The sequence below is a fragment of the Alligator sinensis genome, unplaced genomic scaffold, assembly GCF_000455745.1.
Source record: "Alligator sinensis unplaced genomic scaffold, ASM45574v1 scaffold987_1, whole genome shotgun sequence".
NCBI classification, from domain to species: Eukaryota; Metazoa; Chordata; order Crocodylia; family Alligatoridae; genus Alligator; species Alligator sinensis.
In genome coordinates, this window is record NW_005842574.1 from 179,469 (window position 1) to 207,070 (window position 27,602).

At 63.1% G+C, this 27,602-nt stretch overlaps 1 protein-coding gene across 3 annotated transcripts in view; it reads right to left on the minus strand.

The window, feature by feature from the left end:
- Positions 1-47: 47 nt before the first annotated feature.
- MROH1 (maestro heat like repeat family member 1) overlaps positions 48-27,602 on the minus strand; it is a 102,068-nt gene continuing 74,513 nt past the window's right edge. For 2 of the 3 annotated variants that reach the window (XM_025214233.1, XM_025214232.1), the window contains 12 exons: positions 27,376-27,530; positions 26,514-26,679; positions 25,628-25,824; positions 16,822-16,959; positions 15,524-15,638; positions 11,132-11,278; positions 3,942-4,130; positions 3,326-3,481; positions 3,019-3,153; positions 2,464-2,566; positions 1,995-2,060; positions 48-681 (listed from right to left, as the gene is read on the minus strand). In XM_025214233.1, the coding sequence (XP_025070018.1) occupies positions 596-681; positions 1,995-2,060; positions 2,464-2,566; positions 3,019-3,153; positions 3,326-3,481; positions 3,942-4,130; positions 11,132-11,278; positions 15,524-15,638; positions 16,822-16,959; positions 25,628-25,824; positions 26,514-26,679; positions 27,376-27,530 (1,653 nt within the window). In that variant the 3' untranslated portion in view covers positions 48-595. Of the gene's footprint in view, positions 682-711; positions 2,061-2,463; positions 2,567-3,018; positions 3,154-3,325; positions 3,482-3,941; positions 4,131-11,131; positions 11,279-15,523; positions 15,639-16,821; positions 16,960-25,627; positions 25,825-26,513; positions 26,680-27,375; positions 27,531-27,602 lie in introns of those variants that run through there. The other variant, XM_025214231.1, reaches the window with a different exon arrangement.

Consider the following 27,602-nt stretch of genomic DNA (forward strand, 5'->3'; position numbering starts at 1 on the left):
GGGGCGAGGCGGCAGGCAGACCCCAGCGAGACGCTGCCAAACCCAGGGAGAAGCAAAACCACTTTATTTAAAAAATAAGTCCAGTCTGGTCTATGTACAGGTGCTGGGTGCGAGGGGGCAGCTACATGCACCCAGCAGAGCTCCCGGGCAGCCCCGGGCCGGCACCGGGGGCAGGAGTGCGGCCGCACAGAGCGCCAGGAGGAGGGGAGGCGTGCGCGCGAGCCGTGGTGAGGGGTCCTCGGTGCTCTCCATGTCCAGGAGCCTGCAGGTGCCATCAGCGCCGGGAGCAAGACGCGTGCCCGTGTGAGCTAGGGACCGTGCGGGTGCGAACGTGTCTGCAGAGAAGCCCCCGGCAGCTTCCTGGGCAGCGTGGAGGGTAAACCCCAGCCTCTGGCAGGGACGTCAACCCCCACGGGGGCCAGGCTGATCCAGCGTGATGTGCGAGGGGTGGGCGCGGGCTCCCCACAGCCGCGGCAGGAGACGGGGGAGCAGAGTCCGGCGCGGGGAAGACGTGGCCGTGACTCACGGAGCGGCTTCGGCATCTCCGGGTCAGGGCCGTGACCGTATTGCTTGGTGGAGCGGGGGCCGGGAGGCCTCACAGGACGCGGACGAGGCGGCCCAGAGCCTCTGCCACCTTCATGCGCACAGCGGGGACCGGGTCCTTCAGCAGCAGGTTGAGGGCTGCAAGGAGAGAGGCGTGAGCAGGAGGCGCCTGCCAGCGGGGCCCAGCCGGGCCTCCACCCAGCCAGCATCGGGCCTGTACAACCCGTGCCAGGGGCATCCATCCCCTGGCCCCCGGGGACGGGCGTTGAAGGGCCACGGCGCAGGGCGTCAGTGCCAAGGCAGGACCCGCCGCCAGGCCTCGCAGGCGGCCACGTGGGAGCGTGACAGCGCGGCCCTGCCCCATCACCGCGACTGGAGCAGCTCGCGGCCGCAGGAGCCTGGCCAGGGGGTCTCTCCAGCGGCCCCGGCACCGCCACCTTTCCAGGAGCCCATTCACGCTCGCCTGCCGCCGCGCCGGGAGGTGCCGATTCGCGCACCCGCAGCTTCCTGCTCCCGGGGGCCTCGCACCCAAGCCCACCGAGCGCCGCAAGTCGGGGCCCGACGCCAGCCCCGCGGCCCTGCTCGGCTAATCCACTCGCTACGGGAAGCTGGGGAGGCCGGGCCAGGCCGGCCAGCTCCAGCGATTACTCACTCGCGCACGGATTCGCTTTCCCTTGTTTCAAACAGACAGGCCTCTTTCTTCTGGCCGGGCGCGGGGAGCCAGCGGAAAGATAGTTTTTCCTTTTTTAGTGTTTTTTAAGCTCCCTCTTGGAAGGCGCTGAGAGTTTCCATGCATTACTCTATGCTATGAGGTCACTGGTGACAGGGAAAAAATCCCCAAAATCCAGGAAAATTACTTAACTCCGCTCCAAAATGCCACCAGCCTCACTCGGCGCCTTTATGAGCCCTCCCTAACGAGCACGAGCTGGGCCCTTTAACGGCAGACACGTGACGTGCAGGCCTGGCGTTCCTGGCGAGTGCCGTGCGCGCCCGGCCGGATGCCCGGGGACGGCGCCCAGGAGGCCGAGGGCGGCGCGGTCTCCAGCCCTCGTCGCAGCGGGCGCCAGGCCGCGGCCGGGACCGCCAGCGAACACCATGCGCTGCCCGCGCCCGCCAGGACGGACGACCCCCGGATGTCACCCCTGGGCCTGCGGGAGCTGCGGGACGGCCAGTCTGTGCCCCACCGAGGCACAGGTTCAGCGCCAGGGCCCGAGACTGCACCAGGGCGGGAGAGCTTGCACCGGGCTCCGACTGCTGGGCGCAGGGGAACTCGCCTCGCCAGCAAGAGCGGCGGGGGCTTGGGCCCTGCAGGTAACCCAGTGATCCCCCCACTCTTGTTCAGAGCCCCGTTTAAAGCTCCCACGCTGTTGGGCCACAGCACCCAGCTGGAGAGAGGCAGGGATCCGCCCGTGCCGATACTGGAGCCCCACGGGCACCGCGCCGGTGCTCACCGGCAATGAGCAGGTCCAGGTCCACCTGCCGGCAGTGCTCGGGGTCCACGTGCAGCACGAGGAAACCTGCAGCGGGAGGGGAGGGGAGGCAAGGCAAGAGGAGGGTCGGGTCAGCCTGGCCGTGTCTCCCGTCGCCTGCGCATGAACACCTGCCCCTGCCGGCCATGACGGGGACAGTGCCCTTGCCCCCCAGGGCAGTTTGAAAGTGCTCTGGGTGTTTGCAGCCGGTAGCGGCGGGCGAGGGCCGTGCTCTGCAATGGCTCGGATGAGGCCACGCACGCAGAGCTGGGGCGGACTGACCCCCAGGCCCCGCTTGTCGAGGCCCCAAACCAGTCACCACTGCAGGCCCCAGAGCGAGGGATCCTGGCGCCAGTCCCACAACATGGCAAGGGGCAGTCGGGGCCCAGCACCCCCGAGGCACTTTTCGCATCCAGGACACAGGCAGGGGCCGGCCCGGGAGCAGCCTTACCGATGAACATGGGCGCAGCCGCGCGGAGGTCTGGCCAGATGCTCTTGAAGTAGAAGAGGTTGGTGGAAATGAGGCGAGGCAGCATCTCGGGGTAGGTTTGCATCTAGGGCGGAGAGCGGGGGGTGAGCTGGGCAGAGCGCTGGGGTGGCAGGGCTCCCCCGGAGCCCACGTGCGCAATGCCACGAGGGCTAGCGCCAGGCCCGCTGCCCCGCGCACCCGCCGGCGTCAGGGGAACCCCGTGATCAGCACGGCCAGAAGCAGCACGATGGCGAGGGGGCCCAGCCCCGTGGGACCGCTGCACATCCGAGCGCCCTCGCTGGCAGCGGGAAGGGCCCAGCCTCCCACAGCGCCGGGGCCCGATGCAGGCCCACGTGCAGAGGGAGCAAGGGACGGAGCTGGCCGCAGAGCCGCTGGAGGAAGAGCCGTGGCAGGCGCCGCTCCTCCAGGGCGCGGGTCAGCACAACGGGCCGTCACCCGTCCACCGGGCACGGGAACCTGCAGGGTGGCCCTGGGTGGCGGGCACGGGCGCGGGAGGGCTGAGCAGCGCCCGCTCACCAGGTGCTTGCAGACGTGGTTGAGGAACTCGCCGTAGTGCAGGCCCCGCTCCTCCCGCAGGTGGTTGCGGAACATGTCGCGGAGCCCCTCGCAGCCCATGCTGGGGCCGCACATGCGCAGGGCGAACTTGCAGGCCTGCGGCGGGGGAGACGGACCCGGCGCGGAGTGGTTAGAGCATGAGGCACCGCCGGGCAGCGGCGTATCCCGCACCCCCGCAAGGCCCAGCTCCCCGTGGACAGGCTGCCCCACGGGCCCCTGCCCTGCCCTGCCCTGCCCCGGCGTCCAGGCCAAGCCCCTGGGCACTCGCCTTGACCACCTCCGGCTGGGGGTCCTGGAGGTGGAGCAGCAGCGTCACCAGCCCGTTGAGGATCTGCTCGAAGAAGACGTCCTCGCAGCTGCCCTCGCTGAACTTGGTCAGGCTCCCGAACAGGAGGATGGACGACTGGCGCAGCTCGTGGCTCTCCTGAGTGGGGGGCAGTGTCGCCGGTGGTGGGCACGAGGCGTGCTTGCACCGCTGCAGCTGCCCAGCGCCAGCCCGCCTGGCCCCTCCTGCCCACTGCCCCGCCGGGGGCTCCAAGGGAAGGCGCACCCGTGTCCTGGTGGGGCCAGGCCCTCCCGCCACCAAGCGACCGAGTTCCTGGTGCCTCGGCCTGGCCCGGCCCGGCCGCCCCTTGCGCCAGGGTCGCCCAGAGCAGAGGCCAGCCCCGGACAGGAGGGCATGCCCCTGCGCTAGCTCCCGCCCCGACCTCCACCTGCGTTAGCTCCCACAACCGGGGCTTTGCTATGGGATGCTTTGTGGGCCCCGATAAGTAGCTGCCGGGGAGCAGAGGCAGCCTGCGGCTCACAGCTCCGTGCCCCACGCATATCTGCAGCCCCCCCAAGCCCTTCACCCGCTCTGGGGCGGCCCCCCATGGCTCGCTCACGTTGTCGAAGAAGGGCCGGATGCGGATGGCGATGTGGAGGAGCATGGAGTGGATGTCTCTCTCCTCCACGTGGTCCAGGAGCTTGGACAGGCTGGACATGGCCTCCAGCGCCACCAGGTTGTGCGGGTCGTCCTTGTCGTCCATGCCATTGATCATGGAGGCCAGGAGCTGCGCCCCATGCTTCCGCACCTGGGGGAGGAGGGGAGACGGGAGTCAGCGGCAGCCCCGGCTCCCAAGACCAGTCATAGGGCCAGAGCACTGAAGGTCACTGCAAAATGACCACCATCGGGGCAGCCACGAGGGACACACCTGTCCCCGCTCACGGACGGGACCGGGCTGCCCCACTCCTCACCGAGGCATCACACCTTGCTCTGGGCCCAGATGCCAGCTGCGGTACCCTGCACCAACACAGACCGCGCCGTCACTGGGCCGGATGGCACGGACTGCAATAACCGGGGCGTGCTCGCCCGCTTCCAGGAGCGCGGACAGGCTGGACGTGGGTGCCAGCCAGCGCCGGCCCTTCTGTAAGCAGGCGACCCTACGGGAAAGCCCGGGCTTTGCTGTTGGACTGGACCGGTGCCCTCTCAAACGCACGCAAGATGCTTCACTTCTTCCACCGTTTCGCACTCGAGTCTGCCTTCACCTCTGAAGCACCACTGGCCAAGACGAGCCTCTGAGGTCCACGATGGAGGCTCTGGGAAGGTCGGTCATCCAGACTGGACGGTATCAGCACGGTCTGAGCCGGGACTATGGATTCTTGTCCTGTTACCTGCATTAGCTCGTGTGGCCCCTTGGTCATAGCACCACAGACAAGGAGGGTTGAAGGGAGCTCGGGAGGCCACATCTAGTCCAACCCCTGCTCCAAACAGGACCAGCCCAACTACATCATCCCAGCCAAGGCTTTGTCCACCCGAGTCTTAAACACCTCCAAGGGCTGGGACTGGATGCGACCCCACAGCTCCCTGCCCGCCCCATGGCTCTGCAGGTCTATGAGTGTAATAAACCCCTGGGGACACATTGGAGGATTGAGCCAGAAGACATCTCATGCGGTTCAACGAGGACAAGGGCAAAGTCCTGCACTGAGGAGGAGCAATCCCCTGCACCGGTGCAGGCGGGGGTGACGGGCTGGGCACCAGCTCTGCAGAAAAGGCCCTGGGGGGACAGGGGACAAGAAGCTGGACAGGAGCCAGCAGTGTGCCCTCGGTGCCAGGAAGGACAACGGCACCCTGGGCTGCGTTGGGAGGAGCACTGCCAGCAGATGGAGGGCAGTGATTCCTCCCCTCTATTCGGCACTGGGGAGGCCACATCTGGAGTCCTGTGTCCAGCTGTGGGCCCCACTACAGAAAGGATGTGGACACATTGGAAAGAGTCCAGCGGAGGGGAAAGGAAATGGTTGTGGGGCTGGGGACAGGACTGGTGAGGAGAGGTTGAGGGACCTGGGCTGATTTAGTTTGGAGAAGAGAAGACGGAGGGGGATTGAATAGCAGCCTTCACCTCCCTGCAGGGGGGCTGCAAAGAGGATGGAGCTGGGCTGGTCTCAGTGGGGGCAGATGACAGGACAAGGAGCAATGGGCTCAAGCTGCAGGAAGGGAAGTTGAGGTTGGATATTAGGAAAAACTGTATCACGAGGAGGGTGATGAAGCACTGGGCCAGGCTCCCCAGAGAGCTAGTGGACTCTCCACCCTTGGAGGTTTGTAAGACCCGGGTAGACAAAGCCTTGGCTGGGATGATGTAGTTGGGGCTGGTCCTGCTTGGAGCAGGGGGTCGGACTAGATGTGACCTCCTGAGGTCTCTTCCCACCTCATTGTCTACGATCGTGTGTCTGCCAAGGATGCCAGGGAAAGACCCACAGCTGGAAGGAGAAGCAATGGAAAGGTGACGGGCAGGAAAACCCCTCGCAAGGACGTAGCCCACGACTGGACGGGGCAACACAGAGCTGCCGTTACTGATGCCGAATGGCAGGACTGTGCAGTCAACACTGGTTCTGCATTCGGAAAGGAGCAGGGCGACGTGCCGCACAACCGAGTACATCCAGGAGTCACGAGGGGACAAGCCAGGTCTACCAGGAATTGGCCTCTGACAAAGCCCACAGGCTGGAGACCGACGGTGCTGGCCGAGGTGGCCGCGGGCACTCTGATGTCCATCGAATGGACCCCAGGATGGCAGGGCAGGGCAGGCCCCGAAGAGCGCGAGTGTCATCTCCACGTGCAAAGAGGGCATTGGGGCGGCCCCGAGAGCTGGGATCCCGTCGGGATGACATCCGTGCTGGGCAGCGTAGCAGACAGGCCAAAGCCGCGTTCAGCAGCACGCAGAGGCGTGCCCGCCCTGCTTTATGGAAACCAGGCCCCGTCAAGACTGCACGAGTCCGACAGAGGTGCTTGCTTAATGAGGAACATATTCTGGGGAGGGGGGCGAAGAGCTGGCTGGCAGACCACGGAGTCGTCGACGGGGAACAGCCAGAACGATTCAAGAGCTGGAGAAAGCTCCTTCCAGCGAGGCCCAAAGAAGCCCAATCTGCGAAGCATCTCGATTGCTGCGCCAACGCTTTCAGGGGGAGGAAATCTGGACCGACAGGCTTGCTAATCCAGCGCAGGCGGCTGCACGAACCCAGAGCTGGGAACGAGGCCCCAGACGCATCCACGAGCCACCGACCCCCCAGCCCCTGGGGCCGGAGCTCACCGAGGGAAGCACCGGTGCTCCTGGCCCGGGAGGCCGGACACTCTGGAGAACAGGGCTCGGGGCGGGGGCGCCGGGCGGGCCGCAGGGTGCGCTCACAAGAGGCCGGGGTCCAGGGGTTCGAATGGCTCCATCGGGCCCCGAGGAACCAGCGAACGTGGGGTACCGGCCAGGTGCCCCACCAGCCCCTCCCTCAGCCCAGGCAGAAGCCGGTGCTGCGGAGAGCAGGCGACAGCCCTGCCCCGCGTCGAGGGGAGCAGGCGACAGCCCCGCCGCTGCAAGACACGAAGGGGCCGCACGCAGCGTGGGCACGGCACCTGCCGTTGCAAGGCTCTGGTTTTCCAGCGCGCGGCTTTTAAAGGATCGGTCACAGAAGTCCGGCCGGCTGTTGCGGGGTCGCATCCAGTCCCAGCCCTGCCTGAGGCAGGATCAGCCCCGTCCAAACCCCGTGTGCCACCTCAGAGCTGCACGGCACAGCCCCAGGCATCGCCCCCGCCCTGCCCCTGGGATGCAGGGGGGCCGCGGCCGCCAACCTCCTGCTGCTGCCGGGGGGTCGTGGGCGCTGCAGAGACCCCCGGCCCAGGCCGTGCCCCCGCTGCAGGAGAAGGGGAAACCCCCACCAGTGCGCACCAGTCTGAGTGGGGGGGAAACCCCTTCCTGCCCCAGTGCAGCGCGGGGGCAAGACCCTGCAGGGTGGGTGCCAGCAGGAGCATTGGCCCAGCCCAGCCCCAGCCTGCGCTGCAGCACCCAGCGCTCGGGGGGAGGTTAAAAACCCGGCAACACACGGAGATAGAACAGGGGAAGGGGGCGACCAGCACAACCCAAAAGCCTTGGACATCCCCATAGCAGAGCACGGGCATCGCTGCGCCCAGATCCCCCCTGGCCAGCGCCCGGCCAGCCTCTGCTCGAGCACGGGAAGCTGTGCGCTCTCCTGGTGCCTGCCCCACTGCCCCGCTAGCCCCAGTGAGGAAGTGTTTCCGTACCTCCAGTCTAAACGCACTTTGCTGCAACTTCCAGCCGTGGCGCCGCATCCTCCGCTCTGCAGAAGGAGACAAGGCGCTTCCCCTCTTCGCCGGCAGCCCCTCGGGTGTCTGCAGACCACGGCTGTGTCCCCTCTTAAGCACCTTTTCTAGAAGCTGAACACACCCAGGTGCTTCATCCTCTCCCCAGAGGACTTGCTTTGCCAGCCCTTGAGCACCTCTGTCGCTGCCTTTGGACCTTCCCTCCTTTCACAGCATTTCAAATATGGAGCCCAAAACCACGCGGTCTAACCCGTGCCGAGCAGAGGCACCGTCGCCTCCCATGTCTTGCACCTCGTGCTGCCATTGATGCAGCCCAAAACCACTCCTGCCTTTTGTGCGGCCGCATCATGCCACGGACTCATAGTCAAGTCCGTGTCTGCCAAGACCCCCAGGTCTTCTCCCCGGAGCGGCGGTCCAGCCAGGTGCCCCCCATTTCGTATCTGTATTTTTGACGATTCTCCTCGAGCTGCAGCAGCTGGCATGTGTCAGGACCGAGCTGTCCCGTCTTGTCCCCTGAGCTCCAGCCCGGCTTTCCAACCTGTCAAGAGTCTTCCAAATTGTGCTGCCGTCCTCCGACGTGTTCACAGTCCTTCCCAATTCTGTGTTGTCTGCAAACTTGTTCGAGAAGCTTTCTACGCCAGCATCCAAATCGTTAACAAGCACGCTGCAGCGCCGGGCCCAGGACAGACCCTGTGGGACCCCACTCGAAACCTCCTGCCATCCCAGCGTGCACCCGTTAATCGCTGCCCTTTGCTTGTGGCTGTTGAGCCAGCTGTCCACCCGCCGCACCGCAGCTCTGTCCAGCCCGCATTTCTCCAACCTGCTCCCGGGACGGCTGTGGGGGACCTGGTCGAAGCCGCGCCGCAGCCCGGACGCTCGATACCCGCCAAGCAGGGCTTGTCAGGGAAGGAGGTCGGGTTTGTTGGATACGATTCGTTTTCCGTCAAACCCTGCCGGCTGCTCGGGACCAGGCCTTCCTCCTCCCAGCGCCTGCAAACGGCCTCCCTGAGATCTGCGCCGGCGCTGCACGGAGATGACCCCGTCATAGTCCCCAGGTCCTTCGTGCCTCTCGTAGCGGGCGCGACGCCAGCCCTCCTCCGGCCCTCTGGTACCTGGCCCGCCCCCCAGCGCCATGAAGATCATTGCCAAGGGCCCCGAGATCTGTGCCGGTCCCTCGGGACCCTGCCAGGACGCTCGCCCGGCCTTGTCCACTGGAATTCACTCGCGCCCGTCAAATGCTCCAACCCTCTCGCTTGTTCTCGCCCCCCCCGATCCAAATAATCCTTCAGAGGTGCCTGGGCAGCTCGGGTTTATCAGTGAAGACTGAAGCAGAGTAAGTGTCGAGCAGCTCTGCCTTCTCCACATCTGCTAAGACTTCCCCCGGCCCGTTAACGGCAGACCCCCAGCTCCTTGGCCTCTCTTTTCTGGCCAGCATCCTTGTGGATCCTCGTCGTGCTGTCCTTGGCCTCCTTGGCCTGGCGCAGTTTGCTCTTCATCTTTGCCTTCTGCAGGCTCCTGCTATTCCTGGTGGCCTGCCCGTCCCTCCGTGCCCGCCTGCTTTCTCCTCTTGCGCTTGAGACATCCTCGAAGCTCCTTCCGCAGCCACGCTGGCCTCTTGCCATTCTTCGTGTGCGTCCGTTGTCGAGTTGTCCACTTTCTTGTCGAGCTTCCAATCCTGTGCCCCTCAGAGGCTCCCAGCCCTCCTGGGCGCCTTAGTCCTTCAACCTATCCCCGTGCCTACTAGCTCCTTGAGCCGGTTTAAATCTGCCTCCTTTGCAAACCTAGCATCTTAGTTGTGCAAACCTTGTGCTTTCACCACCTCAGGATCGCAACTTCAATCGTATCGCAACTGCTGGCTCGCAAGGTTCCCACCACCTCCGCCGGCTCTTCCCTAATGGTCCGGGCAAGATCCAGGATAGGATGCTGGGTTGCAGTCCTCCCGCTCCTTCAAGCAGCAGTTCTCAGCTTCGGCAGACTCCAGCCCCCTCAGAAAGTGCCGCTTTTGCTAGTTTTTGACAACGGAAAAACAGAGCCGGTTGCAAACCACTCTGCTAAACTCAGCAGGTGAGAACGCTTGCACGCCACGGATGCCCGGTGCCTCGGGGCCCGTCTTGCAAATCATGTCTGCAAACCCAGTGGTGCCAACACCGCAGCGCATCCCCGCAGAAAGGAGCTCTACGCGCCCCGCGGTGCTCAGCACCCACGCGGAGAATCGCTGCCCTGCAGCCTCTCGGTAGCAGGTGTGGGAGAGGGCAGGGCACTGCGAAGGCAAGCCAAGGGAAAGGGCATCTCTAGAGACCCGAAACATCTCCCTTCCACCAGGCCACATCAGTGCCCACAAACCGCGATGGTGCAAGCAGCCTGGGGCCTGAAGCGGCTTGTTACCCCACTGTACAGGGGCCTGCTCCGTCTCCGGGGCGCGAGTGCAGCCGTTCTGGTCCCGGGATGTTAGTGGGGTGCCCTGCTGCAGAGGCAGGCACGGGCATGGGCACGGGCACAGACACGGGCGCGGGTGCAGGTGGCAGCGGATGGACGAGAAGCCCGTTCAGGCTGCCCCCGGGAGCGCTCTGCCCTGCTCCCCCAGGACGAGGAGCAGGAGCCGACGGCTCTGACGCGGCTCCGCCAGCAGCGCGGTATTTTTAGCAGCTCTTTCTATTTTAGTGGCAGATCACAGTAGCTTATTGTCTGCCTTAGGGCTGAACTGTCCACGACCTCTTCCCGGGGCTTGGCAGAGGCCCGAGCGCAGGAGCGGAGCGCTTGCCAAGTCCATGAGCTGGGGAAGATTAGGCAGCAGGTACAGGAGCCAGAGGGGTTAGCGCAGGCGGCTCGGGGCCACGGCAGACCCGGCAGCACGAGGCGCCTGCGCCGGAGGTGCCAGGGCCGGGCCCGCAGGAGGGAAGCCACTTCCCAGGTCTCGGAGGTGCCCCGAGACCCTCCCGGGGACGGCTGGGAGCCCAGGCCGCCCTCCTGCAGGGGCTGGGAGGAACCCGCCATGCCCCCGGGTGCTGGGCCATGCCAAGGGGCCGAGGAGGAACCACAGGGCTTGGCCGGGCGCGCTCCCATCCCTAAGAAGGGGCAGACGAGTGTGCTGGGCCTTCAATGGCTAATTAGCGAGCAGACGCAGCAGAGACTGGAACAACTGCAGCGACTTAGCCCGACTGCGACCCACCGGCCTCCCCACAGCCAGCCCCCGTCGCCTGGTGCCCGACTCGGCTCAGGATGGGGGGCTCAGTGAACCGGTGCGTGCAGGAGGCTGCCACGAGCCTGTGCCAAGAGCCTGGGCTTCAGAGGCGGCCCCGCTCAACCCGGCAGTGCCTGCCCGAGCCTCTGGCCATAGCCCGGGGCTGCCTTAACTCTCCCCAGCGAGACAGACGGGCCAGTGACCAGCCAGACTTCGGGGCCGAGCGCTGGCACCTGCCTCTGGGAACGATGCGCCCCGAGAACCGCGGGTGGCTGCGGACCGGGGCTGGCCCCCCCACGGGCGGCACCCACCTTCTCTGGCGACCCGGAGGCGATGTTGCCCAGCCCGCGGAGCGCCAGCATGCGCACGGTCGTGCAGGGGTCCTTCTGCCGGCCCGTCATGTTGTCCATCATGGACTCCAGCAGCACCAGGTCGTTCACCACGTTGCTGCTGAGGAGCTGGAAGGCAGAGGAGAAGCGCGGCGTGAACAGGGTGGCGCGGCGACGCCGCGGGGGCCTGGATCTGGGTCGTGCCCACTGTGACGTGGCACAGACCCCAACACCCGACCTCCCCCTGCCCTGGAGCCGTGCGCTCCGTGGCCCGGCCAGTTCCCCAGATACTTCCCACCTTGCCTTCACTCCAGGCACCTGCCCGCAGCAGCGGGAAATGGCTCAGACGCTTGTGAGAACCGAGCGGGAGTTTTGGAGCCAGCGCGCAGCTGAGAGGCTGGGGCCAAATTCTCCCGGCCGCTGCAGGGCAGCAAGGTCTGCCACGGGGCACCCCCGAGTCATGGCTCCAACACCAGGGCTTGCAGCAAGGCCAGCCAAGCACCCCCCAAGCCCTGCAGGAGTAAGGCCCGTAGGCCTCGGCACGGGCGAGGACCACGGCGGTAGCTAACGGACCAAGGTCCGGCAGGTGGGGTGTGAACAGAAACACCGCCTGGTCTTGCAGCTCCCCCGTCGGGTCCCCTCCCAGCCGAGACAAGGCGGCAAGAAAAGATCCTGGGTCACTCTCTCCCTTCCAGCTGGGGAAACGGGTCTGCACCAAGCCTGTGGCGGTCGGCTCTCATCCCTGCCAGAAGCTTCTTCCCCGGCCCGAACTGGGCCAGGCCCTGGAGCTCTGGGCCTTCGGACCCGTCTGCCCGGCTGGGAGGCTGCCGCCCTGCCGGCCCGGCTCGGCTCCTCCTCCAGGCACGGTGCTCCAGGATGCTGGGAGGGAGGTGCTGAGGCCGTGTAGTCGGAGGCAGCCTCAATGCCTTCCTGGAGGATCTCTTTCGGTAGACGGGATCTCTTTTATTAGACCAGCTGGAGGGATACAATATTGTAGCTGTGATGGGCCAGGAACTGCGGGAGGCAGGGATGTCTTTTATTGGACCAGCTACGCAGCTGGGATAGTTAGACAAGCTCTCACCTGCAAGCCGCTGTTTGTCAGGTCCCTGCTCGGGGCTGGTGCTCACCGACCACCCCGCGCCGGAGCCGATCCGAAGAACTGCCAAGCAGCTGCAGCCTGCGCGCCACAAAGATCAGACCTCGAGAGAAACAGTCCGGCCCCTCCGCTCCTGGCTCTCAAACAGCCTCCAACCGTGCCCAGCTCACAGGATCACAGACAACCAGGGCTGGAAGGGACATCTAGTCCGACCTCCTGCTCCAAGCAGGACCAGCCCCAACTACATCGTCCCAGCCAAGGCTTTGTCCAGCCGGGTCTTAAACACCTCCAAGGACGGAGAGTCCACTGCCTCTCTGGGTAACCTGTCCCAGTGCTTTCCTACCCTCCTAGTGAGGTTAGATATTGGGAAGGATTTTCTCAACTTCCCTTGCTGCAACTTGAGACGGTCGCTCCCTGTTCTGCCATCACCAGAAGCAAATTCTCCAGTGCCCAACAGGCATCAAGAAGGACTCAGCCTGAGCCTTAAGAAACGCTTGACGTGTCAAGCGCATCTCCGCTGCCACCGCTACCAACACCCCCAGCAAGAGTCCCTGCTTCCTACACATGCCTTTGTGATGCGCCGGATAGCAAACGCGGTGCATCTGCTCCAGCGCACTCAGCATTTCTACCTAGGAGAACTCGCACAATCTCTGCTCTCTCCCAGGCCTGACGAAGGGCGACTGTGCCCGAAAGCTTGCAAATAAATAAAGCCGTTTGTTTGCAAATACCTAGTTGGTTTAATAAAAGATATCACTTCTCCCATGAGTTTTGATTTCACGGCACCTACGCGCTGGGAGTAAACAGCAACTATCCCCACAAAAACTCATAGGGAAAAAAAAGATAAAGGGATGGAGATGCATGCCTGACCATTAAGAGCGCGTTTCTCCCAGAGCAGCCCCTGCTCCTCGGGAAACCTACCTAACACCTGCAAAGCCTGAACGTGGGAACAAACACTCCCCTCCCTTTCACAGGCCCTGATCTCCCAGTAATCAGCTTCTTTTCTTATGCTAATTGCATGCCTGATATCCCAGAGATTTCTCTCTGCCCCTCCACTCTGCGCTGGGACCTGACCAAGAACGCCTGGCATTCGAAAGCTGCCGTCACTTTATCCCAAGTACGCGGCTGGTCCAGCAAGAGATCGATCCGTCCCCCTAAGAAATCCTCCCTTCCTGGAGAGGCAAAGGCCAGCTGCCAGGCCGCGCAGCTGGACCAGGTCTCCAGCGTAGATCTGCGCTCCTGGGATGACCGGCCACCACAGCGGTGCTTGCAGAAAAGCCTCCCCCTTCTTACAGGAACAGAAAACAGATGGTCAACCCTGAGCAAAGGATGGTCCAGCTGTTTTAGCCTGAGAAGATGCAGGCTGGGTGCAGGTAGCACTGGCCCGTGCTGTGGGCGTAGGGGTGGGAGGGCACATCATCCTACTGGCCCCCTGGCTTTAGGGAGCTATTCAGAGATCCAGGGCTGGAGGGAGACGAAGCAGCAGCTGCAGTCTCAACTCCCCGCACATCCTTCCCGTACAGCCTGCTGCTTCGCAGGCCGGGAGAGGGAGGCAGAGCTGACGAGGCACAGGGAGACGTTCCTGGCCAGGAGCTGCTGTCAAGCGCTGTCAGCACAGACAAGCCCGGGGAGGTGGGTTCGAGGCGTGCTTGCCGAAGGAGGGCTGCAGGCAGCTCGGGCCCGGGGCTGCCGATCAAAGGCCCCGGCTTGACGGCAGGGCTGCGAGGAGCAGCTGTGCTCACATCTGCGGCAGCTCGACGCGTGCCTGAGCGGGACCGGAGCGGCCTGCCGGGCCTGGATCCGACCAGAAGGCCCCTGCCTGTCTTACGCTCTAATGGCCTGTTGCAGGAGCTCCTTGTCCCTGGTCCAGCGCGTTCCCAGCCCTTCGGGCCAAGTGCAAATCACCGCCTGTCCGCCAGGTTACGCAAGCACATGCCAGCGATGGTGCCTGACCGGCGGAAGCAGAGCTCGGGGCGAGATGCATCGCTCCTGGCTCCCGCGTGCCTGGCCCAAAGCGCTTTGCTCGCCGGGCAATCTCAGACCCTGCGGGAGTGCAAGGATGTCCTGGGCACATGCCTCTCGGCACCCAGCTGCACACTCGGGGAGCCCAGCAGCTTCAGATGGCTCAGGAAGCCTTTGGACGCACTATGGTGCCAGGCCACTGGCTTCAGGATCTGCTCCCCTCCCCATGAGACTGGTGCGGGTCAGGCCAGCTGCTCCAGGCTTGGAATCGGCCCCTGCCCCTCGCCGTCCAGAGGGCACGCGAGACCCCTCGTGCCTCAGGCAGGTGCGGTGAAGGCCCCGGGAGAGGAGTGGTGAGATACCGGAGCGTGGCAGCCACCAAGGATAGCTCCTGCTCCCAGGATGGAGTTAGTGACACTCAGGCAGCGGCCCCGAGCCGTGGAGCCCCTTCCCCTCGTACTGCGGGGTCCAGGACAAGAGAGGCCCATGCCTGAGCACTTCCTCAGGAGAGAGGAGGAAGAGACCTGGGGTGGGGAGGGGGCTGCGCGTGGCCGCCCAGGCAGCTGGAAGTGCCCGTCGTCCACGTCCCCATACTGCAAGCTCCGGCTGCCAAGCCCAGGACACTCCTTTCCTCCTTCACTTCCATTTTGTCATCCCAGGCGCTGGCACGGCCGCAAGCGAAGGGACTGCAGCTCTCACCTCATCAGCTTTCAGGGAGAGGGAGACACAGGCATCTGCTTCCTTCCCCTCCAGCTCCACGGTGAGGCAAAGCTGCTATTTTAAACCCTTCAAGGATGCGGAGAGCCAACCGCACGCCAGAACTGAAGCAGATTCTGGGCCGGGCTCCAGCCCCCGGCCGTCCGCCTCCCGCAGCCAAACACAAAATAAAAACAGGGCCCTAATCCCGGGCTGCTTCAGCAGCTGAGAATTTAAAGGGTGGTTTATAAGCAGGGATACAGTTCTGCGTTGTTGGCAGGGCGCGCTGCTTTATGTAACAGAAGCGACTGGAGCAGCCCGGGGTTTTAAGGTGGTATGCGCGGGGAGATAGGGTTACAGTCTGCTGGCCCCGGTGCTGCCCGGCGAGGGGAAAGGACTTGAGTCACTTCATTCTTTAAGGTGGTACGTAAGGAGGATTGAGTTCTGGCTCGCGCGGCGATGCGCTCAGAGTTGGACGCCCCTCGGCTCTTCCATGCCAGTCCCTTTAACGCAGGGGCGGGGGGGCCGGAGAGGCGGCCGGACCTCGTCTCCGGACAATGGCGCCAACCCCAGCAGCCGTGCCCTGCCCTCCCGCGTGCCGCCAGCCCCCGCGTGGCGCCTACCTCTGCGAAGAAGGCCGTGGTGGTGATGCGCTGGATGTCGTAGACGCTGTTGAGCACCGGGAGGAGGTTCTTCACGATCAGAGGGAGCCTGGGGCCGGCGTGCTTGGCCATGGCGCTAGAAGTGGAAACACGAGGCTGTTAAGCAGCATGCAAGACCGACCGCCTTGGAGTCAGACGGGCGTTATCGCCCTGGGCTAGACCGCAGGCTGTGAACGGAGGCGATGCTGCGGGCATGGGCCCGGAGCTGCCCCCGTCTGCCAGAGGGCAACTGCCCCACCTTGCCTCAGGCGAGGGCTTTCCAGGTGGGGCAGCTCCCCTGGTTGCAAGCCGACTGGCCCCGCGCCCACAGCCTCAACCGGGCAAGGGACTGGAAGGCTCCTGCTCCCTGCCCAATTCCCACAGCCGCGGCCCGGGAGGGCTCCCCCCGCACTGGAGAGAGCACAGGTCCGAGCGCTCGGAGGGCGCGGGCTCTGCGACGGTGCTGGAGCCTGCGCCTGGAGTGCGAATGCTCGCCCCGTGCAAGCAGCCTGCACGCTGAGCAAGGGCCAGGGTCCAGCGGGACGCCTCTCCCCTGGCTTGCCCTGTGGAAAGGAGGCCTGAGCCCACGTGTGGGGATGGCTGGATACGAGTCTGCCATGAACACGGCCTTCCCCATTGCTGCTGGGACCAGGTTCAGAGCTGCCCGGTCCCTCAATCACGGCACAGGGTGTTAGAGGCTCAAGTTCGGGCCGGAAGGGGAGAGCGAGAGCTCCTCTCTGAAGCCCTCTTCCGCCCTCTTCCCCTCCACGGTCTGGAGGCCAGGCCTCCCCAGCACCACCTGCCCACAGCGAAGCCTCGCCCCGGCCCCCGCCTCTGGCAGAGGTTGCACGCCCTCATCTCCGCGTCCTGCTGCGAGATCCGACGTGCGCACGGAGCAGGCTCGTGGCCCTTGCCTCCCTTCTTCACCCCGTGCTCTCCTCCCTCCAGCCAACTCACACCCCGAGCTGCTCTCGCGAGCCTCCTGCGGCGGCACCGAGTTCCAGCTCCCGCCCTGGCCCTCCCGCCATGTCGCGCTGCGAGGAGGGCAGCCTTGGGTCCGTCTGTGAGCCCCTTGCTGTGCCCCAGCCCTTGTGCCGCGCTTGGCCCAGACACCCAGAGAGGGATCCTCCATCACGTGGGCCCAGAAGCCTCTCCTTCCTGCTCTGCCTTGGCGTGACGCCCCGCTTCCCGCGCCGGCAGCCCCGCTCCTGCAGGCCCCATTGCAGGAATCGGTCTGGCCTCATTTCCGAACCGCGGGGGCACGCGCGCTGCCTCCTTACCTGGCCAGCAGGGCAACCCCATCGTGGTGCCTTTCAGGGCATTTCATCAGGTCCCAGCCGTCCGCGCTGGCCACGGCGTTCGTTACGTCTGCACTGCCCCCCTGGGTCAGCATGATTTTCAGGGTTTCCACAGCACAGCTGGAAAGAGAGAGGAAAAAAGTCACCTCCTGGTCGTTCTTTCGTGAAGACGGCCCGAAACAGGTTTCATTTGCAGCAAACCGAGCCGCCAGCCAGAGCAGAGCTTGGCATGTCTCACCAGTCAATTGGAGACTCTCTGAGGGGACCAGTGGACTAGGGGGTTATTCAGAGGCGTTAGGGTACTTGAGGACTGAATGAGTTATGGGAGGGCTTTAGCTGGAGTGAGACAAGTCCATAACTCACTGCTACTTCCATTTACACGGTGACATGTGCCGTTAAACTGATCCAAGACAATGGACTGAAAAGTAAAGAAGTCCAGAACTGCTTTAGGGAGGGTTTTTTTGCATTACTATTTTATAGGCAGGGATTATTTTGCTGCGAGCACAGAGCGCCATATGGGAAGCATACATTATCCTGTCAGAACACCACCAGCATTAGTCACGGACGGATCTCAGGCTTGTACACAAAGGCCGAGGACTGCACTGACCACACGCATAAAGCAGGCGCTTCGAAAGAGCATCTCCGAGCACGGGCCCTTTAATGCGGGCTATTTTCGCGGGCTCTGCAGCTGGGATTAAGCAGCGACGGAAGAGGATCAGCGCTTGGAGGCCCGAGAGGTATGGGATTAGCGGGGGTGACCAGAGCGAACGTGCTTTGGTGTTCGTCCGTGGCCGGTGCCTTTACAGCCATGTTCTACAAAGTTGTAACTGCAAAAAAACCCCAAAAACCCGGGAGATCCTGGCTCTCCTTCATGAACAGCATATAATCTGTTCTCCAGCACTGTCCAGAGTCCAGGCTCGCTATGGAAAATAAATACTGATCCATCATATGCATGGAAAATAAGTGGATACAGGCAACCGCCAAAGTTTTTTTTCCAGCCGTTTTCTCCTGCGTTTAATTTGCACCCTTTTATCTGGTTACCTTCCTTGGAGCAGGGTCAGCAGCCGTGTGAGCAGGAAAGCCGCTGCGTGCTGCAAAGTGCCACGAAGAGCTAATGGCCAAGGCTGGGCGAGACGTCTCTTCCTAGATAGGAAGGGAGCCCACGCCCGCGCCCGCGATTACCTTCAAGGGAAGAGCGCAGCGCTGGAGCAGTGGCTGACTTGCCTCAGGCGAGGTTAGACTGACGATTCAGAGGACGGCTCGGTGCTGGGTAGATGCTCTCAGCCGGAGGGAATTGCGTTGAGAGGCCGGGAGAGAAGAGCCACGCATGGGTGGCAGGAAGGGGGTCACTCACTCCAACTCGCCTCCGTTAAGAGATGCCCTTGTCTTCCCGAAGCAGACGTCCACCTTCACCCCAGCACCCCCAGGCATCAACAGGAAGCATCAAGAACCCCGATTTGCTCGGCACGTGCAGGGTTTGCGGAGGGGGCGACGCTGAAGGAAGCCGAGCCGCTCCAAGACCCGATTGTCCAGCTGCTACGGCAGGGACTGGGTACAGCTCGTAGCCCCACTTCCCTTGCAAGCATCAGCTAATTACAGGGCCTGGGGGCACTACAGGCAAGCCTGCTGGTTCAGGATGTTGCCCATAGCACTAAGAGGACCTCATGGACAGGCGACAACTCCTGCCTTGTGCGTGTCACTCGAGCTGGAAAACCCAGGGTCTCGCATCATCACCAGCTCTGCCTGCAGTGACGGGCAGCACCTGGCCCCAGAGCCCTCTCCCCAAGGGAGGAGGTCTGCAGAGCAGGACCTGACACGCCAGCCGCTGGGGCAACAACGCAAAAGCTGAGGCGAGGCAGCCTGCAGTCCAGTGCAGACAGACCACGACGCACTTCTTGCGGCACACCACAGCTGCTCTGCTCTACAGCCCAAAGCCTCGATGACCTTCCTGCTACCAACACTTTTGGCCACGGCATGCAAAGTTTCCACTAGAGCTTTATAACCACTGTTCTGGGGGTTGCAGGGGACAAGCAGCTGGACAGGAGCCAGCAGTGAGCCCTTGGTGCCAACAAGGCGACCGGCATCCTGGGCTGCATCGGTAGGAGCGTTGCCAGCAGATGCAGGGACGTGATCCTTCCCCTCCATTCAGCACTGGGGAGGCCACATCTGGAATCCTGTGTCCAGCTGTGGGCCCCCACTACAGAAAGGACGTGGACACGTTGGAGAAAGTCCAGCGGAAATGGTTGTGGGGCTGGGGGACAGGACTGGTGAGGAGAGGCTGAGGGAACTGAGCTCATTTAGTCTGCAGAAGAGCAGACCAAGGGGGGGTTGAACAGCAGCCTTCACCTCCCTGCAGGCGGGTGCAAGGAGGGTGGAGCTGGGCTGGTCTCAGTGGGGGCAGATGACAGGACAAGGAGCAATGGGCTCAAGCTGCAGCAAGGGAAGTTGAGGTTGGATATGAGGAAAAACTCTCATGATGGGGGTGGTGAAGCACTGGGCAGGCTTCCTAGAGAGGTGGTGGAGTCTCCATCCATGGAGGTTTTGAAGACCTGGGTTGATGAAGCCGTGGCTGGGATGATGTAGTTGGGGCTGGTCCTGCTTGGAGCAGGGGTTGGACTAGATGTGAGCTCCTGAGGTCCCTTTGAGCCCTCGCTGTCTGTGATTCTGTACTAAGTGACACCACGTTCAGGACTATGCCGAGTTATGGTGCGTTTCCTACAGAACAAGGTGGGGAAAATGATGTACAAGTGAGGGCTGAGTCAGTCCAGCCTGGTTTCTCAAATCACGGACCCAGCATCCAGCAGCAGCTGCAGGGCCGCGAGTCCGGCTGGCTCAGAAGCCGGTTTCCCAGGTCATTTCAGGTGTCTGACGCCCCATGGGAAGGACACCGGGAATAACAGGGCTGCCTTTCTTTTGGCCTTCTGGCCCAGTAGCAGAAACCCTCTGCCCCTCAGTGCTGCCACGGGACACGCTACCAACCCGGGCAGGATGAGGAGCGCACGTGCCGCTGGCACTGCTCACAGCTACCCCAGCCCAAAGCCCTGCTATAGCACCACCTTCCACGGCCACGCACAGAGCTCCTGCAAAGCCGTTGGGAATTAAACACTCGCAGGAGGCTCTGCAGGAAGCCACTTGGGCCGGCCGGGCAACAGTCAGAAACCGCACGGACTGCATTAAGCAAGTGCAAGATGCTGGCACGTTTCTGCCCCATCCCAGAAAGCTGCGAGTCCCCGACGCAAACAGCAGCCCCACAGGGATTAGCAGCCTTTGCTTGGCAAGGAGAGCAGGCCCAAAGCTGGCTTTCCCACGAACAGGCCACTCTCCATCCACCAGGCTGGAGCCTGCAGAGTCGACGAGCCCTCCGGCTCGTGCCCTGCTCGATCCCTTTGAGCAAAGTGCCCCAGCACCGGGCCCCAGCAGCATTAGCCAGGGAGACGGGACGGTGCTGAGCACGTGCACGCAGCCCACAGCGGAGGCCCGGCTACGAGCGGGTTAGAAGCCTGCGCTCCAGAAACGCCCCGTTCCAGCCGTCCGCGGCACGGACCGAGGCAGCAGCCCCAAGACAGATGGCTGAAGGCATCGGTGGAAAAAACAAACCTTGTGAATGAACGTGTCCCATAGACACTTCCTGCCTTTCCAACAAAAGCCCGTGTCTTCCAAGGCCTTTTCCTGCCAAGCTATCATATTCACCTTTACCACCTCTCTTTGGCATTTAAAGATCATGGAGGCTTAGAAATCGAAACACTCGCAGGAAATTACTTTGATATTGTAACCTGCTCCTGGGACAAGCCTGGAATTTCACATCTCGGCATTTTTTCTGCACCTTGGACGTGAGCTATCCCCCGTTCCCCCCGCCAATCGGCAGCGGTTTTGCTGGCGCGCAGCCAGTTTACCTGCTCACCCGCGCCCAGCGAAGCAAAAGCAGAATCAAACCCCAGGGCCTGGGATACAGAGCAACCGGCCACGACAGCTCTGCCGTTGGTGGGCAGAGCGTCACGCTCCCAAAGCGCGAGCCCGGGGCTACTCGTGATTTACGGCCGCTACCAGCGCTCCAACGATAATCGCTGCTCGGTGGAAACACCTGCAGCTGCAAGTGGCTGTTTTGGAGAGCGGAAGTGCTCTGCACAAGCCTGGAATAAGGCTTCCCCGATTGCAGCCATGTCTGAGGGTCTCCGTGTGAAGCCGCCTTTCAGCTTCTTGGGCAGGTAACTAGGAAGAACAAGACCGAGTCCCGGGAGCAAGAGCCACAAGTGACCTGCTCGACTCTCCCAAGAGCAAGTACCTTTCACCCCTGCTGCACTGACCCGATACCGTGCTTCCTGCGGCACCGCTTTAACTTGCCGGTACGCAGGAAGCCTATCAGGCGATAGGCTCCCCCCGTGCTCACGAAGGGACAACCCCAACTGCTCAGGCCATGGGGTGCATGTGTGCAGGGGTGCCAGAAACTGCCCCATCCCCAGCTGCCAGTGGTACAAACAGCTGGGGAATCAGGGCTGTGCTGATGAGCTTACACCCTGCCACATGATTAGTGCCACAAATGCAATGCTTGCTAGGGCCCCTGAAGGCAGTTTTGGTCCCCACACCTCAAAGGATAGAAATGAACTCAAAACAGTACAGAGAAGGGCACGGGGACAGGGGCGGGGAGGGCGGACCATCAAGACAAGGCGCCCCGCTGCAGGCGCTCGGAGCAGAGAAGCAGCCTCCCAAAGGCTCCTGCCCAGCTCAGCTCTGGGGCACACGTGCTTTGGAGGACAAAGCAAGGCAGCGCTCCTGCAGCGAGGGCCTGCGGGGCAATGAGGTCCAGGGCGCTCCTGCAAAAGGAACCGCAGTCCCAGCAGCTCGTCAGGGAGCAACCAGCTCCCACAAGATGGGGCGGGGAGTCCCGTCGGCGATGACTGCGTGGTAGCTTGCAGGGGACGCCAGGAGCTCCTCGCCTGCCCTCTCTGTCCTGAGGCAAGGTTAGAGGGTCGGGGCCTGGACCGTTAGTGCGAGGCACCAGGGAAGAAGCATCGTTTCTGCTCCTCTTGCAACCCCAACACCGCTGACCACAGCCAGGCCGGCGGCCATCACGCCCAGCTCGGTGCCTGGCCCCAGAGCGCTTCGGAAAGCCCAGATATTTTTGGAGGGAGACGTGTAGCTTCTGGCTCCGGCCTCTCGCTCTCTGGGAGGCAACCACACGGCTCCAAGTATTCCTCACGTTGTGGTGGTCTGGGGTCTGGCCGAGATCTCGCCGAGCGCCTTTTCCAGAAGTCGTTAAGGAGACGAGAGCTGAGAACAGGCAGTCCTGGCCGCGCCAGGCCGAAGCCAAAGGAAGCGGAGGAGGGAGTGAGTGGGGCAGGCCACGAGGGCGCTGCACACCGGGTACCGGGGAGCACAGCAAGTGCCACCGTGCCGGGACCCTCGGACAGCGCTGGCCCCGGGGCATCCGGGGAGGCAGCCACTGCCCCGAGGCGAGCTGGACTTCGTTAACCAAGCTGTCCTGCTTTAACATGTGGTCTAAATAAAACCCTAATCCGAGCCGCGCTGCTCCAGCATAACGGCCCGTTTCCATTAGTCACGTCTGCACTGAAGTCACCCGCAGAAATGGCAGCAGCTTGGAGGAGCAGGGCTCAGCGCCACCAGTGCTGCTCAGCGCCCAAACCGTTCCCCTGCTTCAAGGTGGCAGCACCTCAGTGAAGACACCCTGGTGCCGCTGGTGAGCGACTCCTGGACCAGCTGTGGCCGTGCCCTCGCAGACCCTCCTTGCAAGGCAAACGGGGCCACGAAAAAATGCAAAGCCCAAGTGACCCCCGGGGAGGAGGAAGCAAGGCCTTGGGGCACAGCACCCCCCTCACCCAGGGGAGCACCTGCCACAGGGACTCTCACCTCTGGCACCCCACAGCCTCCCCTGCACGCCAGCTACGAGCTTCCTAGGCAGCAGGTTTGGGGGTCCCCCGCCCTCCAAACATCACAGCGCGAAATTAAACTCGTCTGCCCTCGAAGCAGAGAAGAGAGCGGAGGAAGGAAATGGAGAGAAAGCCCAGCCTGCAGCCTGCTCCCCCCGAGGAAAGACCTGCAGCTTCTGTGGATGGATCCGTGGCTCGAGGACTGGACTCTTCAGTCACCTCCAGACCATCAGTGAGCCGTGGTAGAGACTATCCTCGCACTGAGGGATTGCCAACGATGACGACAACGCAGCCCTTCTCTGGCCCCTGGAGTCTCAGGGAAGACTGGCAGGTCCCGAGTGGTGCTCTGATCTGGGTTTTGGGACTTCTCTAGTCCATGTGCAGGTTGGGACCGGGCACCGGATCGCAGTCCTGCCCAAACAAAGATGTCCCGCGCTTCCTCCAGTGCACGCAGGATGCCAGCACAGTCCCCCGCAGGGTCCGAACGGAGGCCTGCGCCTGTCTTGGCTCCGCTTTCCCCCGAAGCAGCAGTTGTGCGTAGCGTGGAGCAGACACGGAGCGAGGCGCCCTCGGCCAACGGGGTGCCGAGGCCTCCTGGTGCTGGCTGAGGAGTCTCTTGCAAGGCCTGGGTTGCTGCTCACGAAACTCGGGCCCAGGGGCAGTGGCCTGACCTGTGAACGAAGCACCACGCACCAGCTGCAAGGATCACCGGGGCCACCAGCATGGAGCTCTTCGAGACCACGTTCTTCATTTTTACCCGGTCCTGGGCTGTGCTCAGCCCATGACAGCGGGCGAGTCAGAGGAGCCGCGGGTCCATCTTGCCCTCAGGTCCCGAGGACCCCCTTGCAGCAGTGTGGAAGCCTTCAGGAGGGAAGGGCCACGGCCAAGAGACAGAAACCCTGCGGTGGAGGGGAAACAACCAGAAGCTGTTGAACTCTCCTGAGATGCCACAGGACCCTCGTGCCAGTCACAACCCTGCACAAGCCACGTCAGTATTTATAACAAGAAGAAACAGGAAGGGGTAGAACGAAGGGGGGGCTGCAAAAAGGATGGAGCTGGACTGCTCTCAGTGGGGGCAGATGGCAGGACAAGGAGCAATGGGCTCCAGTTGCAGAAAGGGAAGCTGAGGTTGGCTATTAGGAAAACCTCTCACTAGGAAGGTAGTAAAGCACTGGACCAGGTTACCTAGAGAGAGGGGAGACTCTCCATCCTTGGAGATGTTTAAGACCCAGCTGGACAAAGCCGTGTCTGGGATGATGTAGTTGGGGCTGGTCCTGCTTGGAGCAGGGGGTTGGACTAGATGACTCCTGAGGTCCCTGCCAGCCCTTGTTGCCTGTGACTCTACGACTACATGAGCCAAGCAAATGCCAGGGGCTGCTGCCCATGGAGGTGCTGGGGGAGCTGCGCTGCCTCCCTCGTTTCATGTTATTCTAGAAGGGCTCCCGCGTTCAGACAAACCCCACGGGACCACGCCACTGCATCCTGCTCTCTCTGTCCCAACTTGTCTTCCCACTTCGCCTAAAGCCCATAGACCAGGATGCTCAACACCCGTGCAGGGGCCGCATCCAGCCTGCTCCCTACTCCCCAGGCTTCCCTGTGGCTCCTGTATTTTGGAGGCAGGGGAGCAGTGGTAGCAGTAGCTGCTGCCAAATTTCCAGAGCTTTGGAGAGCCCCGTGAGCCAAACAGCATGGCCCCATGCACAAGGTCAGGTGCAGGGCCTGATCCAGCAGCAGTGCGGGGCCCTGATCTACTCCTCTGGCCTGCAGGACCAAAAGGCCGAGCACCAGTGCAGCCGACCAGTAGCCCTAGCAAGCGGCCTGCCCAGCAGGACTCCTGCCGGCTGCCACGGAGATGCTCTTGCGAGCAGCTGCATCAGAGTCGACAAAGAAATACCTGACACCAGGTATCGCAGCCCAACATCAAAGCTGGGGTGGGGCCTTCCCAGGATGCCGACGGGTCACCTCTGACCAGCAGATAATGACGTTTGTTCATGGTCAAGATGGTAACAGACTCCTCGGCCCGTGCCCATCTCCCCACGACAGTGCCGCAGGCTGGCTGGGACCCTGGGCTTGAGGCACCGAGAGCAGCCTGGTGCCTGGGAGAGCAGGAGGCTGCCTAAAGAGGCGCCAGGCCCTGAAGAAGGCTGGCTCTTTGGTAGAGGCCCAGGAAGGGCGCAGGGGCTGTGGATCAGCGGAGCCCTGCGTGTGCGGGCCAGGAGACTGACAGAAGGCTACCTGGGAGGCACAGCGCTTGGAGGACAGCTCCAGTGATAGGCAAGAGCCCCGGGGACTTGCCCAGCTTCCCAGCCTGCAGACCAGCTGTGGAGGCTGCGTGGCTTTCACCTGAGAGCGCAGCGTGGAAGTGCCGCTGGGCCAAGGCACAGCCACATGCACCTTGCACGAGGAGACCGCATCGCCCGGTCTCTGCAGACGGGTGCAGGCAGCGGGGCCTTTGCTTTGCAAGGGGAGAAGAGGGAGGGGGACACTGGGGAACCTTCCTTTGCACATGGGTGAGAAGCAAGCACCCGTTTTATTTGGGAGCGACAAGAGTGAGACAACGCTTGTACCTGAAGGAAACGCGCGACGGGAGACGCCAGCAGGGGCGGGCAGTAGCTCAGCGCAGCAGTGCACGGGCACGCCAGCGCAAGCCATCGTGGCTGCAGGAGCAGCCCATTTAACGTCCCCTGTTCTCGAGGCTCTGCTCCGTGGCAGCCCGGGGTCTAAGCACGCGGCAGAGGTCAGGCCTTCATACCTAATGTGTTATGGGCCGTGGGTTATTATCCAACCATCAGATTGCACAAATGCAGCATGTGCTATTATGTTTATGCAAACAAATTGGTTCCACATGGCTGAGGCAGGGGCTGCCTTCCTGCCTCTGCAGCCTGGCGCCCCCGGCTCGTTACCTGCAAGGGTCCAGGGGCCTGGGCACGGGGCCGTGGCTGGCGCTCTTCCTCTCCTTGCACTGCAGGTTCTTGGGGAGCTGGACACCCACGGTGCAGCTGACTCGCAACAGGAGAGTCACAAACAACTGTGGGTAGAGCCCGAGCACCGCTGCCCCAGACTCCAGAGCAGACATGATCTCATACAGCGCACATGTGGCCTGAGGGAGAGAAGAGGATTAGCAGGAGGATCTTCCACTCCGCACTAATGCCCGTCAGTAAATAACCCGGTTAATACTATCCTCGCCAGGAGGGCGGTGCGCTCTCCACACCCCCCCCGGAGCGAGCCCGTGACAGCCAGCAAGCCATCGCCACGGCCCAGACCACAGCCACCGTCAGCGCAAGACTCATCCAGTTGGAGGTTTGCAAGCCGTGGAAGGCAGGGCTTGGGCTTCGTACCTGGGGAGGGGAGCAGCTCGGGTTTTACAGGCAGGAAGACGGCCCGGGCCGGGCTGGGGGGCTGGCGGCTGACAAAGCAGCAATTACTCAGCACAATAGGCAGGAGTGCAGGGGGAAGGGCAGGGGGAAGTGTTTGCTTTCAGCGTGACGGATTCGGTGCCATCTGCACTTGGCTCCGAGAGGGGGGAGATTTCCACAGCTGCTTTCCTGCTTAGAGTGCTGCCGAGCCGGGCTCGGCCTTCTCCTCCGGAGGGATAAAGTGCAAAGCGATCCCCCTGGAGGATGAACACCTGAGAGGCATTTTACGAGTCCGCGGATTAGCTCTAATAGGCATTACGCAGTGATGCGTTATTTCCAGCCTCCGCGCCTGGCACGAACCCCTGAGCCGGGGAAATGAAGAAAGCATTTGGGAAGGGAGGGGGGCAGCAGGGAAGGGCACCCCGACACTCACGGCGAGGGGCAGCACTGTGGCGACGCGCGCCGAGCCGCTGCTCAGCAGGGAGGACTTGTTCTCCTTGTACGGCACGTCCCGATTCACCTTCTCCAGGAGCAGCTCCAGGACCTGGGCCGTCAGCGTGGGCTCCGTGGCCAGCGACTTCCACATGACGCGGGCCTGGCTGCGTGCAGACGGGAGGAGGGCAGTTAGCATGGCGTGCCGTGGGTCGCTCGCTGCCGGACAGAGCCCGAGGAGCAGCTACCCAGGAGATGCCTAGGCCTGTCTGCCCGTGGCAGGCAGCTATCGCAGGGGAGCAAATGCTGCTGGGGAAATCACCCAGCGCTGGCCAACGGAGGAGCCTGGCAGGCTCAGGAAGATGGACAGGGATGCAGAAGTAGGATTGACTGAGGGAAGCGGGGATGGGACAGCCTCCAGGTCCCCTCTGCAGGCAGCCACAGCCAGGGTGAATTGCCCTCCTGCCAGCGCAGCACTCTCCCCCGGGTAGATGGCTTTGCCCCGGGGCAGCAGCTCTTCTCCTTCCAGCCCGGCCAGGACATGGCAGGAGAGGGAAGGCCCTGGCCCGGCCACCTGGCTCTGGGTGGGTGGCCGAGGCTGCAGAGCAGAACGGGAGGCGCGCCGAGCTCTCTGGAGCCAGACCCGCTAGCTCAGCCTCGACACCTCTAAGCCCGGTGAGCAATTAGCGGGTTTCTGCGCGGGCAGGCCTGAGGGCGAGGGGGCGTGCTGATCCTCTAGCGTGCGAGGGGAATTCCAGCAGGGTCCGATTACCGGGGTCAGGAGCCAAACGATTAGCGACGGCTTACGGCAAAGCCAGGCGGAGGTGCAGGGGGCCCCGGGCGCGCACCGCAAAGGCGGGTACCTGTCGAAGGGCAGGGAGCTGCCCAGGAGGCTGCACACGACGGCCGTGCAGTGCTGGGAGGCCAGGATGTAGACCGTCTGCTGCACTGACTTCCTCACGTGCTCCTCGTCCACCTCCTGCAGCTTGCTGTGGATCACGCTCACAATGTCCGGCACCTGGCGGGAGAGGACAGAGCCTGCTGAGGGGCTGGGAGAGCCAGTGCAAGCCCCGGGCGCAACCCCACCCCC